Source organism: Balearica regulorum, chromosome 22 (genome assembly GCF_011004875.1).
Source record: "Balearica regulorum gibbericeps isolate bBalReg1 chromosome 22, bBalReg1.pri, whole genome shotgun sequence".
Classification (NCBI taxonomy): domain Eukaryota; kingdom Metazoa; phylum Chordata; class Aves; order Gruiformes; family Gruidae; genus Balearica; species Balearica regulorum.
The window spans coordinates 7664543-7681046 of NC_046205.1; the positions used below are offsets into that span (position 1 = coordinate 7664543).

Consider the following 16504-nt stretch of genomic DNA (forward strand, 5'->3'; position numbering starts at 1 on the left):
TGGGCTCTGGGGTACAGCCTCGATTTCTATTTCTGTAAACTCGGGTCACATTTTGATTTCTTTGATTGTAAAAAAAAAAAAAACCAAACCAAACAACAAACCAAACCAAACGCAACCGACCCTCTGCTGCCGAGTAGCTGCTCAGAGCTCTGTACCTGGCTGGTAAAAATGATGACCGAAGCTTGCTGCCTCCTGTGCTTCCTGGCTTACAGCCATGGCCTTGCCACAGGTGGCAGCGGCCCTTCCCAGTGGCGTCAAGCTCTTGGGCAAGCAGAGACCCCGCGAGGGCTAGCTCCTGGCACCGCTGCAGGCTGGGCAGAGGGCTGGGGCAGCACTAAACACGGGAGCAGGGCTGGCTGCCAGCTCAGCCACCGTCCCCCTGACAGAGAGGCACACCCGGGCACAGTCAGCTCGACATTTTATTTGAGTTTACAACAGACAGATGGTTCCCAAGTCAGTGTTTAAGGCCCACACCCCCCACGGCTCAGGATGGACCTGCCGGCAGTGCAGAGCAGCACCAGCAGCAGCCCCAGCCCCGGGCAGGCTGAGTGCGGAGCAGGGGGAGCCCGGGCAGAGCAGGGGATGGGGCCCACCTGGCTGCCAGGCAGCTGCCCCCCAGCTCCCTTAGCAGCAACACAAGTTTGAGCAAGCAGCCTTCCCTTTCTGCCCTCGCTGCAGCACCTGCACATGCCATCCCAGTCAGGACAGCGGGAAGGGTGTCCAGTCCATGGCACAACTGGGAGCGAGCCGATGGCCCCAGCGTAGAGCCTGAGGCCACGGGCACAAAGTCACACAGGTCCCTTAGGTGTGGTGCCACCGCAAGTCCCCGGAGCTGGCCCGCAGTCGAGGCACGGACGCTGGCTGAGCAGGCCCAAGGCGAGGGGGATGGTGGCAGCAGCTCTCCAGGTAGGAAGCTGCAAATTCAGTCCCAGAGCCCCCAGGTCCCGCGGGGCCGAGCCCCCGGCTCGGGGTGCTGGGGAGGACATGGCAGAGACGGGAGGAAAGCCTGGCTGAGGTAGTGGAGGGGGCCAGGCAGGAGGTACGAGCTCTGGTGCTTGTTAGCTGATGCTCCCTCCCTTCAGGCTTTTACAGGAGACTCTCCCCAGCTTGGTCAGGAAGTTTCTCTGCTTCCACTGGGCGACACAGTCCTCGGAGACACGGAAGTCGGCCTGGGGAGCAGAGCAGGGGAGGCAGGGTCAGGCCTGGGAGGCCGGCAGGGCAGCAGCGCCTTTGCTCGGCCAGTGGGGAGGTTTGTCTCCACAGCTTTGCTGTCAGTAGCAAACATGGGCGCCGAGCGGCAAACAGCGAATTTGGGGTCACCCAGAGGTGGGGCCAGCAGCATCCAACCACCGCCCCACTCGTCGCCTGGAGCCCCAGCTACTCCGACCAGCCCCTCACCTGCAGCTTCTCAAAGACCTTCTTCTTTGGCTTGAGCTCGTCGTCGGGCTCCCCGCCCTCGTAGCCCTCCACGTAGACGCGGTCCCCGGCACAGCACCCAGCTGGCGGGTCCAAGGGCTCCACCTTCCGTGGCTCCCCCACGCTGCTGAGGGTGTGGAGGAAGCAGAGTCACCCCGAGGTGGCACCCACCTGCCCCGGAGCACCACCAGGCTCTGGGACAGGAGAAGGGGGTCCAGATTGCACCCCTGGAAGGGTATGGCCCCAATGCCCCCCTCCCTCACCTGGAGGCACACAGCACCATGCCCTGCGACTCCACACCCCTCATCTTCTGGGGCTTGAGGTTGCAAAGCAGCACCACCAGCCTGTCCTGCAGCTGCTCCTTGGGGACAAACTGCACCAGGCCACTGACCACGGTGCGGGGCTCAGGCTCACCCACATCAATCTTCTCCACATACAGGCTGTCGGCGTCCGGGTGCTGCCAAGGAGAGGCAAGGTGAGGAGCAGGGGAGGGGACTGGGGTGGCAGAGAAGGGGGCAGGACCCCCCACATGCACCGAGTGCCTCTGTTTCCATGTGGGAAGGTTACTCCCCTCTCCCCCTTATGCCCATACCTTTTCCACACTGATCACTTTGCCAACGCGAATGTCCAGCCGGGATGGGACCACGTTCTCTGGCTCTGAGTTCTTGGAACTCTTCTCTGCAGGCTCTGCAGTGCAAAGGGAACATTCAGCATAAACCCAGGGTGCTGGCCCTGGGGCTCGCTGAATTCCCTACTTGTCTTTATACCACAGAGCACAGTCCCTCCTCCGCTTTGCCGGCCTCTCAAGCACCAGAGATTACTGGCATCTGTCCTCTCTGGGGCAGGCAAACAGTCCTGGCATTGGCCTTTCCTCATCCTTCCTAATGCTCTCCGGGGCTGCTCCCAAGACTGAAGTTTCAGAACTCTCTAACCTCAGCCCCTGCAGGGGCTCTCTCCCACCCAGCCCTGCATGGCCAGGGCCTCGCTTCCCCAAGCTCCCAGCAGCTCCTTACTGGCTTTGGATGGGTTGGGATACGCTGCGTTGGTCAGCTGCTTCAGTTCTAGGCTGTTGAACTTCTCTCTAATGGGGTCAAGCAGTTTGTTCAGGGCCACTTCCACCGAGTTCTTCAGGTCTCCGGGATGCACGACCTGTATTGCGACACACAGACAGGTTCCTGCGGGGTTTCCTCCCAGGCAGGGGGAGAAGCAGAATTCGAGTCACTGATCTGAGGCCAGAGAGGTAGGAACTGGAGACCATGCAGGGTGGGGAGATGAACCCCAGCACTCGGACTGATTCCCCCTCGGAAAACAGAGCCCCTCTTCTAGAGGCTGGGAGCACCCTGCCTCCCTACAGCCACTGGGCCACGCTCTGCTCCACACCTCTTCCCAGGACAGATTTTCCACTGCTGCTCAGAGCCCCACCCTGGTTGCTCTTGGGAGCCTCAGGGACAGGGAGAGGGTTCAGTCCCTCCCAGCACTCACCTGCTCAGCGAAGTCCTTCTCCAGGGCCTCATAGGCTGTGTAGGTTTTGTTTCCTCCCCATTTTTCTTCTCGCAGAACCACAAACTCTGCGACACACAGATTTTTAAGGCTCAGATAAACCCAAGTGGAGACTCATCCCCTGCTCAGCCAGATAAACCACCCGCCCCACCACGCCCAAGAGCTGAGGGGATCGCAGCAGGGGCTGGGGAGGGGGACTCGGGGCAGCTGGCTTCAGGGGGACACACGCTCCCGTCCCCTCCTCTTACCCACAGGGAAAACCAGCCCCAGCGCCCGAGCATGGGGAGTCCCTCACCTGACTTGAGGGGGAAGAGGACGTGCTTGATGAAGGAGAGGACACCGTTGTTCTCCACGTTCCCTGGCTCGCAGAAAGCCTTCTTCAACTTCTTCTTCACATCCTCCTTGCGGTCCAGAAGGTCAATCTTTGAGTCCTGCAGGAAGAGATTTCTGCAACCCTTTACCCAACCTCTCACCCAAAAGAGACAACTCGTGCTGGAGTTGCTGCAACTTCTTCTTAGACCCCAGTGCGAGTGGAGAGAGAAGACACCTTCTCTTGGGGTGCGGCTATTAACCCCTCCTCCCACAGAACCCCTGACCACAGCCACCATTCAGGGACCAACCTCTTCTGACGAGCTCATTTTGCTGCCTGTCAGACCAGGAACCATCGGGTTCATCAAATGGATGCGCTTGGCATAGCCCAGGGAAGGAAGGTACTGGGAAAAAGTAAGGAGGCGAGTCACGGACTGTCCTCTCCTGAAGATCACCTTTAACTCACAATCCCTGTTTGCTCCCAGCTCCAGATAACTTGGGAACCCAGAATAACAGGACCCAGCAAGCTGTCACAGGTTCACAAGGCACTGACAGGCACAGTCAGGGACATGTGGCAGCACTATTTTGCACACTGGAACCCTACGGACCACGAGAGCAGCAGCAGGAGCTGTGAAGAGCCCCGTTGTGCCAACCAAAATCACAGACATGTTTCTTCCAACAGATTAGTGAGTCTTCGAGCCCTGAGCCAGGCACCAGCATCGCAGAGGGCTCACAAACACCCCCGTTCCTCACCTTCTCTGCAAAGGTGAATATCTTCCTCTGATCAACCCCTCCAAACTGTGCATCGACCTTGAGGTACTCCTCATCCAGGGCCTGTGGAGAGACACACACAGCCTTGAGACTGGACTCAAAACTCTGCACTCCAGCTGTGCTTAACCCCCAGAGATCCTGCTCATCCCCTGGGATCTGCCCAGCCTCTGCTGCCCAGCAGCCAGCCAGAGTCACTGGAAAAGCAGCTCTGTGCTCGGGTTATGCTTTGTACTGCTGCCAGGTGTCATATCGGGGTGGAGCGTAACGACCTTGGCATTCAGCCTCCCACGTCCCTGCGGTCCTAGCTTTGTCCAGCACCTCCCTGGCCAAGAGGCTCTGCTGACCTGCCTCACCGTGACGCACCTGCAGGCCTGGGTAGAGCAAACCGCTCAGCAAGGGGTGCTCCACCTGCTTCACCACCTCTGCTCCCGCCTTCTTCGCATCGTGTTGTGTCACCACAGATGAGAGGCGGTACACGTCCAGCGTGTACTCCCTGGGGAAGGGACAGCACTGTGAACACCAGGGACGAGGACATCTCTTAGAGCCGCTTCACGCAAACACTGGTTCTGGCCACATCAAGAGAAGCCGAGGCCTGGGGGCACCTTCGCTTTGTTCCCTGAAGGACAGTGCCTGGGAGCAGGCTCAGAAACAGGGCAAGCTCAGGAACGGCAGAGCCCTGGGTCAGGCTTTTCCTTCCCGAGAGGACCAGACACCCCAGGACTCACCTGCTGAGCTGGTAGTCAGTGCCCCGGACGAACTTCAGCTTTTCCAGGGGCACCCCAATGCTCTCCAGCATGGCTTTGATCACGTTCTCGTAATAGCGGGTGCGTAACTCCAGCAGCTCCCAGGGGGCCTTCATGTTGTCTAGGTAAGCATGGAGGTCAGCAAAGAGTATTGTCACCTAGTACGGAGGGGGACAGTCAGTGCTGCACAGCTCAGGGGAACAGCATGTTCCTGCTGTGGTGACAAAGTCCTGCAGGGTCAGAGCTCCCAGCCTGGCCACCTACCTCACACCCAGCCTTCAGGAAGTCTGCGATCTTGGACATGGGCACGAAGTAGGCCACGTGCGGCTTGCCCGTGGTGGCAGTTCCCCAGTAAATCTTCAACTCTCGCTCCTTCAGGATGGCCATGAGCTTATCCTCCCCCAGCACCTCCTGTGGAGGGTCCAGACACACACCCGGCACGGCTGAGCCTCCCCGGGAACACGCTGGGGGAGGACGTGGGCCGGTGGACGGGCCGTGCCCGGGCTCCGGCCCATCCCGCAGGCAGCATGTCCCCGGGGCTCCTGCCGGGTCCAGAGGCTGATCCGGGCCCCCTCCGCTACACCCAGGGCCTCGCCCATCCCTGATCCCCCCCCGGCCCCGATCCCCGCCCAGTACCTGCAGGTTTCGGGTGATGAGGTGATACTTCTCCTGCGGGCCGGGCGCGGCCTCCATGGCGGCGGCTGCAAGGAAGGAGACAGCGTTACCGGAGGCCCTGCCCGGTGCCCAGGCCCTGCCCGGTTCCCCCGGCCCAGCCCCACCAACCTTCCCCGGGTTGCATCAGCTCCGTTCGGCGCTCGCCTGCCGCGCCTGGACGTCACTTCCGCTCGCCGAGCACCGAGCTGCCGATCAGAGAGGGCGGGGCGCGCCGGGCGTTGGGGCGGGACCTGCCGCGCTCCGCCAATGAGACGGCGCTTCGCGCGGGGGAGGCCGGGCCATTCCGCCGTTAAGATGGCGGCGGGTGAAGGCAGCGCGGTCCGTTCTGCCGCCAGGCCCGGCCGAGGCCCCGGCGGTTCATTGGTCTATTGTAGTTCTTTGTTTATTTATTTAGGGGTTTTTTAAACTTCTCTTTCCGGCTCGGGGGAGCACCCGCCGCCTGGGCTGGCCGGGAGGAGGAGCTGGGGGCGGACCGGGCTCCTCCTTCGGGGCGGCCTCGGCCCCGCGCAGCTCTGAGGGGGCGAGATGGGCGGCCGGGGCGGTGCCCGCGGCAGGGGGAGCGGAGAGGCGGCCGCTGAGGCAGGGGCAGGCCCGTAGCATGTACGAGTGAAGCCGTGGCTTAGGGCGAGGTCAGGGAGCTGCGGAGGAGAGCGGCTGGGATTTGCCGTGGTGCTCCGGGGTGAGAGGAGAGCAGGGTCCCCGCGTCTGGAGATTCTGCTCTTTGGGAGAAGCTCTCTCATGTGGAGGGCAGATCCCGGGGCTGAGGGGACCGTTGCCCTGTGGCCCGTGATTCCTCTGGCAGGTGCCCCCTGCTCCCCGTTCCCCCCCAGCAGTGCTGCAGGCTTGTGAGATCTGTGTCTGGCTGTGGGCAGCGGAGCAGGCAAGGTGGCCAGTCCGTGAGCCTCGGCTGAGCTGTGTTTCTCAGTAGCTTTGTCTTTTGACCTCCTTATCTACTGAAGCTGTGCTAGAGACGCACATAAAGTGTGTAACTTTGCAAAGAGCCTTCCTTTGGCAGCCCCTAGAAGAACGGCCTGCCCGTGGCTGGTGGTTTTGCACGTGGGGGTGAGCTGGCTCCAGCGTGGTCTGACTGTGCAAGCAGGAGTGAGAGGCAGGCAGCCTTGTCTTACATCGCTTTTAAGAACCGTTTAAACTGTTAATGGAGCATTACCCTGATGTAAATCCCCAAACAGCCCCTGGATTCAACACACAGTTCTACAGGGAGTAGCAGGGGGCTTTGTGTGGCCTCGTGTCATTTGTGCATCATCAGTCGCATAGTTACCAGAGTTCTGCTTCCAGAATCAGTTGATGTAGGGCTGGAAGTACAGACCCAGTGTAGGTTGCCGTCAGGTGAATTGGGAAGGTCATGGCAGCAAAGAAACCATTTCCTTTTCTGTAAGCTGAACATGTAAACATCTCCAAATGCACTTTTTGTTCCAGCAAAAACGCTTAAAACATTTGGTTCTCTTTCAAGTCTTTATTGGTTAGGAGCTAGATTTACAGACTGCTACACTCTGTAGGGCTAAATCTATGTTTAATTTATTTTTGTCTTTTATTTTTCTTTGAAGCATTTGAGCACTTGTAGCTAAACTGCAGAACTCCAGGCAAGTGCTATCTGGTGAGGACTGCTCATGGCTCCGTATGTTCTTGTATAGGTTTTGTATGTATGTTGCTGATTCCTGTGGTATTTTCTTTATTCAATGTGGTTACAGCATTATTCTGAAAGTGCTGATTTTTATTGTTTGGAGTGAATAACAAGAGGAGGCAGCAGAACTGCCTGGGGTTTATTCCTGGAGTAGGTAACACACCCCACCACCACCACCCCCCCTTTTTGAAAGCAGTAAGTAGTCAAAGAAACAGAAAGACAAAAGGTGTTCCTTTAAATCTGTTGGTTGAGGAGGACAGGAAATAGCTTTCCTTAGCCCAGATTCTCCTGCTGGGTGAAAATCAAATGCAGGGCTTTCAAGTCAAAAGATACATGTTAGTGAGTCCTCACGGAAAGGAAAACAGGTTTTGTTTGTGAATACTTTTAAACTATTGAATTTTACAGGAAGGAAGGTTCTTTATCTTGTGATCTTTCATTATAATCTATGTTTTGTATGTTAGTGACTAATACGCTGCTGAATGTTCTCTTAGCTCCCTGACCGAGTCACTCTTCCGTTGCTCACTTTTTCCTAACCTGAAAAAGACTATTTGTTTAGTATCTTTGAAGGACGGAGGTGGGGGTTGGGAGATGGGTGAGGTCTGTGAGGCTTGATTTAACATCTGAAGTGCGCTCTGTACTTTAAATGGAAGGTTGTAAAGAATATAATTTGTGAATACTGGTATCTGGTGTTAGAACAACTGATTGACAGCAGCTTTGGAGGAGATGGTGCAGATTGTGGTGATGATTTGGGCTTGTATTAGTCCAGCTTGATAAAGCCAAACAACCTCGTGGGTGAGAATGCTCACGGAATGAGGGACTGGTGGTTGTTACATGTGGTTAAGACCTAAAATGGTCAGGAGTTGAGGTAACAGAGACCAGGGGGTTAAAATTGTTGTGCCTGAGCTAGTGTTTTTGCCTTCCCCCTTATATTACTGCACCTTTGGAAAACAGCTGAGTTTATTTCAGATATTGTCTTTTGCTGGCAGGTTGGAGCTGACTGTTGCTGATTTCTTGTCTGAAAGGGCTGATCAAAGGGCACCAGGATCGGATGAAAATCAGAACAGGCTTCTAGAGCCATAAGCAGAAGACACAGGGTCACTGAGATACGGGAACTGACAGCAACATGGATGACCATTCCCCTCATGCCTTTGGGCTTTGTCTTTGTCATGAATTTAAACCCACTGTTCATAGTACAATTCCCAGGGCCAAAAGGCTGCTGGATTCTGCAGAGCAGGTTCAGGCCCTGCAGTCAGCTAAGAAAGCTTGTGTGTTGAGTCACCTCTGTAGCACTCCCAATCCAGCAGAGAAACTGCTGCTCTCTTCCCCAGATTCTGCCTGCTTTCAAGGATCCTCTTGTTTTTTGGATGATACTGGTCACAATGACCTTGTTGCCAGTTCTTCTGCATCAAAATACAATGATGTAGCCATCTCTCTAGATACAACCAGATGTTTTGATGATAGCGAGCCAGATGACTCCTTGTTGGAACTGTCAGACAGCGAAGAAGGGAATTCTCCTTTCAATTACACTGAGGAAGAGATCCAGGAAATCTTGGCAGATGATTGTGTGGAATCTGAGCGGTACCTAACTACAAAAAGCGCTCTGAGCCAAAATGTAAATGGAGAGAGTGAAAAGGAGGAGAGCAGCAGCTGCACTGGGGCATCAGTCATCAGTGACGATGCAAACGTAACCTCAGAGATCGCGGAGAAACCAAATGAACCTCTGTCCAGAGAGTGTTCTTCAGTCGGTTCTGGATGTTATCCCAGCCTTTCGAATGAAAGTGCTAGTTTGGATGAGAACCATCTGCAGTCAGCCCAAGTAACTTGCATGTTGTTTGACCTTGATATTCAGGAGCTTCTGAGTCTCAGCCCCATTGATGCTGACTATGTAGATCTGCCTCTGGAGGATAATTGTTTTGGGGAAGCCAAAAGAGAAGCTTCAGAAGCAATCACAAATGATTGCCTAGAATATGATAAAACTGGTAGTAGCTCTGTTCCTGAAGAATCCTCAGAGGGGCTGATGTCTAATGGCTGGCGAAGCTGGAGGCAGGATCGCCTGGGAAAGATTCCCTTTGCAAGCAGCGATGTGTCTCGCTTCTGTGGTGATGGTGTGGAAAGACCCATGCCCTCTTCTGGCCCTGCCTGTGGCCAGAGTGCAGCTGAGGAGAGTTCAGCACCTGTTTTGCCGAGGTGTCCCATGCCATCTGCTGGGTCCAGGAACCAAGAACTTTCCAAAGCAACAAAGAGCTGTTTTTCAAGGAATTTAGACTCTCCAGAGGATGATGGGGGGCAGGAATTTTCAGAAGTTGAAGAGCCATCAAACAGCATTAAAGTAAACACACATCTTCATTCTTGTAACTAAAATGGTTTTCATTCCATTCCTTTTGATTTGTACTTCCAGTAATGTCCATATGCACACAAGTGTGCATTTTTACACAGTAAGGGAGGGTTTTTCAATTGGAGGAAAGTGTGGTTTTCATGTAACTGTATAAGCAAGACTTACACAGAATGATTTTCTATTAGGTGTTAATCCCCTCTTTCCTTATCTTTCTAGTTAAGTGATACAGCTGTAGGCCAGATTGGGCAGGAAGAGATAACCAGTGGGAAGAAGCCAGGCAAAGTCATTGTTGTGCCACAGAAGGAGGAAAGGTAATTTCTTAGGAGCCTTTAAATGCCTTTGCACTCTGAAAAATATCTCGGCAGTTTCCCAAACCAGTTTGGTTGGTTGTGTGCTGCTGTTTTTCTCTTTTTTTTTTTTTCCTAAGGTGCACTGAAATGGTGGGAAAAGTTCTTAATATTTTACCTTGTAAGATACTGTAAGAGAGGGAAGAATATAGCGCTGTTCCAAATGGGAAGGAAGGTGGTTACGACATTCCTGGGCAGAAGGAGATGTTTGTGCTGGCTTGGCTTGGTGGCTGCTCTCCTTCTGGAGTGGTTTCCGGCAGATGGCAGCAGCAGAGCACCACTGGTTGCTGCGCAGGGGTGGTTGTCTTCTGCTCTCAGTTCGGTGGTTCTTCCCTGTGGCCGCTGTGGACCTGCTGCACTCAGATGTTCTGTGTGTGGCTGTTCCCAGTGTGGCCTTGAGTAACATGAAAAAAATCTGCAGCTCACTGCAGGTTCCTGGCTTGTTAACCAGGACAGTGACTTGCTGGTTCACTCAGCTGATGCTCTCTCCTGCTTTGCTCTCAGTATGTTATCTTTGCAGTTTTATTCAAATACTTTTATTTTTGCAGTTGTGGAATAGTGCTACAAGAAGTTCATGTCTGTACTAGTTCTGTAGGATACTTTGTCCTCTCTGTCTTCTGTAACCTAATTTGACAAATTGTCTAAAAAAAAAAATAACGCTGTCTTTTATTTTAAAGACTGCATCAATGGACATGCATTTTGGAAGCAGAGCTTGAGCAAAACAAACACTTTTATCCAGAGTGTGCACGTCCATATGAAGAAAATGGTAGCTCCTACACCAGGTAACCCCCAGGTGGGATGGGGTAAGGCTGTGCTGGTGGGGAGGGCAGAGAGGAGGATGGATATCCTAGCAGGAGGATTGCTGAACTTGTATTTTTTGGGAGCATCACAAAACAGGTCCGTGTTACCTGGGAGGAGTAGAGCTGAGCTCTGGCTTGTTGTGTTGGGCGGTAACTTGTTCTTATCAGTCCATAACTATGCGCGCAGACTCAGGGAATATTTAGCTTAAGTGCTGAGATTTGGATTTACTATTGACACCTTCTACATGTTGCTCCCCTCAACATTGTCATCCAAGAGCTATCAGCTGCAAGGGTTTAAAGGAAGGTGTCTGTAAGGAGCGGGTATGGATATCAGCTGAAGAGCAGTATCTGATGGGTAGGACAGGGATGTTCTGAAGGGCAAAGAGTGTTCTGGTAGCTTCCAGAGATGGCCTCCCACTGTGGTTATTCTGAGTGTTCATGGGTGCAATAATTGTCATTTCTTGAGAGTTATAAGAAACTGACAGTTTTGTGGCTCATTGCATGGAGCCTGCACTTATCTGGGCAGCATGAACAGCTGCATAGCCACAGGGCTGCTTTCCAGTGTATGAATACAGCATAAGTAATGCAGAAGGGACTATGGAACGAAAGCTAAAATGGCCTGTTTTCTCTTCCTTTCAAATTAAAAATGCAAGACGTATGTTCTGAGTCACAGAAAATCAGGCAGGAGTTCCAAATGAACAAGGCTGGTGAGTGAAATAGAGATCTATTTTGCTGGGGAAGAACATTGTCTGCGATGCACACAATTTGATTTTCTTATTAGTGCAAACCTCTCTTATTCCAAATAGCTGTAGGCTTGGAATTCAGCCCGACAGCATGGGCTTTCCCAGTTGTCATAGAAAAACCACCTCAGTGAGCTGACTTTGACCCTGTATGGTACTTCTGTGCACCTGGATCTGCAGCCATGTCTTGTGTATCATTTGCGTAGGAGAGGCAGAAATGCAGAATGATACCAAGAAATTCCTAGAGGAAAATTAGTAGGTTTCAGAGCCAGCAAGGGAATTGCCGTTGGGAAGCAGTAACTAATATATTGCTGCTACAGATACTTAGCTCTGTTTTGTATTGCAAATCTCCTGGCATTTGTCTTGTGGTAGTGTTTGACTTTGCCATCCCCTCTCCTATATGATCTGTCTGCTCTTCCTTGTATCCTGTCTCTTGCTTCTTGCTCATATGTTGTCTGGGTGAATTACAGGCTGGCTACAGCAGAGCCTTTATCTTTTCACTTATCTGCATGGTATCTTGCACTTGCAGGTTCTCTATAAATACAATTTTCTTATATCTGTGTTGGGTGAGTGTGTTGCACTGGCTGCCACATGTGCAATCTTTGAATATTGACTAGTTGGAAGAAATTCAGGGTAAATTTTTCATGTCTAGCCATCTCAAGTGAGTTGGGAGATAACCCGTGGTTCTGGTTGTTCTTCCTCTCATTCTAGTTTCTAGGGGATATTCAATCTGAATAGATAAATTTATTTGCAGCTTCCCATAGGAGTCTAAATGCTGCTGAGGCTGCGTTATAGCAGATGTAAAAATGAGATGTGATTTGAACATCTGCTTGGAAATGGGTGGCTGAAACTGATAATTGACCACAAAAGATTTCTGCCAGCTGACCATTTGTTAGCATTCACACTTCATTATTGCCCTTTATCCAACAGTAAATAGAATCGTATCCTTCTTGATGAGATCCTCCTCGGCAATTCTGCTTGGTTCTGTATCAGTCTACAGAAGTAATGAGGCTCCTGCTTTTATAATTGTGACTCTTGGCATTGGATGTTAGTGCTCTGCTAACAACAAGCACGTGTCTTGTCCTTGGCGATGTCTGTAGCTGGATAGGCCTGTTTTTAAATGGGCCGGGGAAGGACAAACTTAACAGAAAAACCATTTCCTTCTCTAAACATAACCTTTTCTTGGTTTCCACCCAAACATCTGTACTTCAGGAGATCTGCTTTCACAGGTCATTGACGTTGCAATTGTGCATGTGAGATAGCGCTTGCACCACCTGCTGCTCAGACAAGTATTCTCATGTTATTTGGAGAGTCATGCACCCTGGGTACCTAGGAGCTAGCTCAGCTTCCCGTCTGACCTCCAACCTCTGCTGTCTCTGAGTCCTTCTGCTAGCAGGACTCCACCAGGAGTTCTCCTTGAGGCTTGGTTTGTTTGGTAGAGGTTTATGATGCTTAGCAATTTTATCAGGCTTCTTACAACCTCAGAGAAACCTGATAAATTGTTTTCTTGGATCCTTCTTGAATCAAAGGGAGAGGAGGATGGAAATATCTTATAAAGAGTCACAGACCATCTGGTCTTACTGTAATAACAAAGATCAATATCTTTAAAAAAAACAGGCACCCCAGGTCTAAGGTGATGGAAAAGGGAGAACGGTTTATGGGAACACAAGGAGAAACAAATCTGTGAAATACAAATGAACGCTGTGCTAGCAGACTTTGCCTTGAAAGAGTCTGGTCTGTTGATTGATACTGAGCTGGCTGAGGGGAAAAAAGCTTTAATCTTGAAACATTTCTTACCTGCCCAAACTCATTTTGCTTGAGTGGAAAGCATGCAGGGAAGGTACAGGACTTGGACTGGGCTGACGTAAAGGAGGAATTACATTTATGGCTGAGCCTAGGAGGAAGATTTCACTTCAAAGCAAATGAAATCCACCTACAAACACTAAATTTCAAAAGGGATGTGAGATGGGGTTTGGAGTAGGGATGGGGTAGGAACTGATAAAGCAGATTGCAAGGAGGCTTACTGTGCGGGGAGTGGTGGGAGGACTTAGCTGTTCTCAGCAGAGTGTGATGCTCCCTGGGCTACACCACTGGTCCAGGGGCTTCTCAAGTGACAAACCACATGGCTTCGGTTTGCAGGTACTTTTGCTGACATAATCAGAGCTCCTGGTTTCTAAATGAGAGTGGAACTTGCCTGGAAATCTCATCTTAAATCTGTAGTTTGGTCTCAACTGTTGTGGAAGGATGGGGTGTGGACTGTGCCTGAGGAGAAAGAAATCAAAATGTTTTAAGTTCTGTTCCACGGCAATTCACTTATCTAAGGTGTCATTGTCCCCTTTCCTCATTTGAAATGGCCACAAGGATTCTTACTCTGAGCCCTGGGTTAGATAGTTATGTGAGGCACTGTACTAATAGCTCTCTCCAAATACTTGATAGGGTTAGTCTGCTCCTGCGACTTTACCTCTTGTAGAAGAGCTCAAACCTCTTACTGATGTGAAATACTTGTGAGTTGTGGTGGTAGTTTGCACAACTTCTTGTCTTCCCTCAGGTGCAGGGGTGAAGGGTGCACCCCAACAGTAGGAAATGACCCCCGTTTCCATGACACATTTAGACTGTGACTCTGGCCAGGGAAGGGGGACTGCTGTATAGGAAGGCTGAGAATTTGTGAAAAGTTGTGATTTCTTCTTGTCAAACACACATCTTGCATCAGCTTTTTGCAGACCATATGAACTGTTGTGTGTGAGAGTTTGCCTTTCATTAGCTGTCTTGGAGTGCCTCCCTTCCTCCCAAACAATCCAGCCTGAAAACATGGATCTTTCAAGACCACTTCTGAAATCTCTTCAAGAAGTATCTTTTTTGGACACGATGTTATTCCTTTGGGTAAATAAAAGCTGATACTGCAGTTTATGAAGGAGACCTGGATTTGCTCAAGAGACGCTGTGTTCCCTGGAAGTGTTACGCAGAACTGTGATTCACATTAATCACATGACTGCAGTGGCGGGATGGAAAAACCTTTGAGTTTCCACTGGGCAAGGACACATGCTGTTCTGTACTGAGAGCACCTTGAAAAGTGGACTTCAGCAAGGGCAATATTCTGAGGAAGTTGCCTTTCACTGAGCTGTAGTACCTATTCTGAGCGAGCAGAAGGGCAAACACTACGGCAAGGTTGGAGTTACTGTTTGTTTCATATTTTGTACCACAAATTCAAGGATTCTTGCATTCTGCTAAACCATCTCTTGCCAAGGATTTGCTACAGGAGGCCTTCAGATCTGCTGTTTTGAGTGAAGGTGCTTGTTCTGTGTATACAAACAGCACTGGCTGTACGATCGGTGGTGGTGGAGCGCTCGAGTGATGAGCAAAAGTTTGGTGCTCCGACCCATGTAACTCTAGGGAGCAGCCTGTATGATCCATTCCCAACATAGCTTTTCTGAATTTACAATAAATATACATTGAGTGTAATACAGGTATATCTCCCCAGCTGTTCGTGTGAACAAGTTGCTTTGGCTTGAGACTTAATCTGGTCACTGGCTGCTCTTGCTGAGCAACTGCTGTAGAAATGAAACTCTTTGTGTTGGGGATGTGATGACCCTCTGCCAGCCAGATGCTCCTTCTCCAAACCAACTATTTTGATCATGTTTTTGCAGGAGTGTGACCCCTGTGGTGGGTTGTGCTCCTTCAGATGGGTCTGCGGTTTAGAAATGCTATTTCCTGAGTTATGCTGATGCATCTGCACAATTGAGGAAAAAAAGATAGAGTGGGCTTTTTTCAAAATGCAGAAGGGGCAAAGCAGCCTCTAATGATGTGGAAAAGCTTTGTAACGCTCTGAGGCCTGGAGATAACTAAGGTCATTGAAATGTAATTTGGTTTTTAATCTTACTCCTGTAAGACTGCTTAAAGTTTGTGGGGTTTTGTCTTGTTATTTCAGAATGTGCTTAGATGTAGCAAGTGAGAGTATTTAACATGTGTACAGCACTTTGAGGAAAATTTACCTCTTGTTTAAACTGCTGTGTAGTGGAACCCTCAGCCTTCCTGCTGGGCTGGGAGAAAAGAGCTTTGCGAAGAGGGTAACAAAACACAAGGCAGTGTTCCTGAAAGGACACTCTTTAAACTTTCATATTGTTACTTACCGAGGTGCAGCCTTATAATGTAATTTTCCTTTTAAAACCTCATAACAAGAAAATTGGGTACCAGCTGCAATCCCCAAGGAATGGGGAAGGCATTTTCAGAGAAGATGCTGTTCAAGCCTCTCATACTTATGCTTGTGTTTGTTTTTAACTATTTTACTTACTTTTGCAGAAATTACGCGAGGTCCACCAAGAAACCCACCCAAAAGTACAGCCTTACACAGTGGGTGAGCAAGGACTTGGCCAAACACCACCATTTCCAGAGCATTCCTGACCACTTCCAGCGTAGCCCTGTCACAGCCTTCTCTAATGTCTGATTTTGCTGCTGAGGGACTGTGCTTGTTCTTATTCTGCATTTAGGGTGGTTTTTAATTGTTCTGGGTTTGAGTGGCTTGTATTTTCATCAGTTATTTTATGATCCATTTTTAATAAGGCTAGTGGAAGTTTCTGTGAGTTAGAAACATTTGGAACTGTTTTTGAAGTGCAATTTAAGTGCACTGTTTCGTATAGGTAGCTTCTATGTTTTGCATCGGTGTTATCCTTTGAACTGAAAACACCCTCCTCACAGAGTAGGTAACAAATGTAGTTGGTGTTCAAGAGGCAAGATTGCATGCTGGATGTGAGGATGTAGTATTTCAATGATGGAAACTGGAAAATGTGCTTTGAAGTGGGAAAACTTTTCTTTACTTGGACCTAAACCTTGGCATTAAATCTCCTACAGTGATTTGGCTCCCATTGAATAACATTAAGGTATTAAATTGTAAAAACAGCTTGTGGCTGCTGTCCCCCTGCGTTTGGCAAAGACAAAGTTATGTTAGTTTCCTGTCAACTCAGGAGCAGCTGTTGATTTACCTGGTTTGGGTATGTCTTGTCGTCTTCTGTTGTTTCTGTCCCTGAAAAGTTTGCCTCCTCCTTTGACTGTTTTTACTTGTGGTTTCATTTGTAACTTTTCTGTAAAAGTGTCATGATGTTTGCACTTCAGTTTGTAAATATTTTGCACCTGTTAGATGTAGTTTTCTTTTCTGCTGTGTTATTGTGAGGCTCTCCCCTTTCACTCGTCTGCTTTCTGGAGTGCCCAGAAGAGTGTGACCTCCTGTTCATT

The 16504-nt window shown here is 50.5% G+C and overlaps 2 protein-coding genes across 4 annotated transcripts in view; one reads left to right on the top strand and one right to left on the bottom strand.

Annotated features, from left to right (window-relative positions):
- Nucleotides 1-406: 406 nt before the first annotated feature.
- Nucleotides 407-5664, bottom strand: YARS1 (tyrosyl-tRNA synthetase 1). The gene is made up of 14 exons (XM_075773730.1): nt 5523-5664; nt 5376-5440; nt 5004-5150; nt 4722-4897; nt 4360-4489; nt 3979-4059; nt 3537-3629; nt 3212-3347; nt 2899-2984; nt 2430-2565; nt 2009-2103; nt 1680-1873; nt 1399-1540; nt 407-1169 (listed from the first exon to the last, which is right to left on the bottom strand). Exons 1-14 carry the CDS (start codon nt 5536-5538, stop codon nt 1059-1061), a joined length of 1608 nt encoding a protein of 535 aa, XP_075629845.1. The 5' UTR covers nt 5539-5664; the 3' UTR covers nt 407-1058.
- A 49-nt stretch (nt 5665-5713) lies between these two features.
- Nucleotides 5714-16504, top strand: part of S100PBP (S100P binding protein) — a 28046-nt gene continuing 17255 nt past the window's right edge. For all 3 annotated transcript variants that reach the window (XR_012838615.1, XM_075773731.1, XM_075773732.1), the window contains exons 1-4: nt 5714-5784; nt 8043-9385; nt 9608-9702; nt 10416-10520. Coding sequence is in view for 2 of the 3 variants with exons in the window: in XM_075773731.1 (XP_075629846.1) it covers nt 8180-9385; nt 9608-9702; nt 10416-10520 (1406 nt within the window). In the remaining variant the exon portion in view is untranslated. The remainder of the gene's footprint in view (nt 5785-8042; nt 9386-9607; nt 9703-10415; nt 10521-16504) is intronic.

Excerpts from the sequence above, each read along its gene's own strand:
- YARS1 (XM_075773730.1), bottom strand. Across the intron at positions 2,104-2,429 it reads TCCCAACCCATCCAAAGCCA|AGCCTGCAGAGAAGAGTTCC; the intron begins GTAAGGAGCTGC and ends TTTGCACTGCAG. Across the intron at positions 1,874-2,008 it reads AAGTGATCAGTGTGGAAAAG|CACCCGGACGCCGACAGCCT; the intron begins GTATGGGCATAA and ends TCTCCTTGGCAG.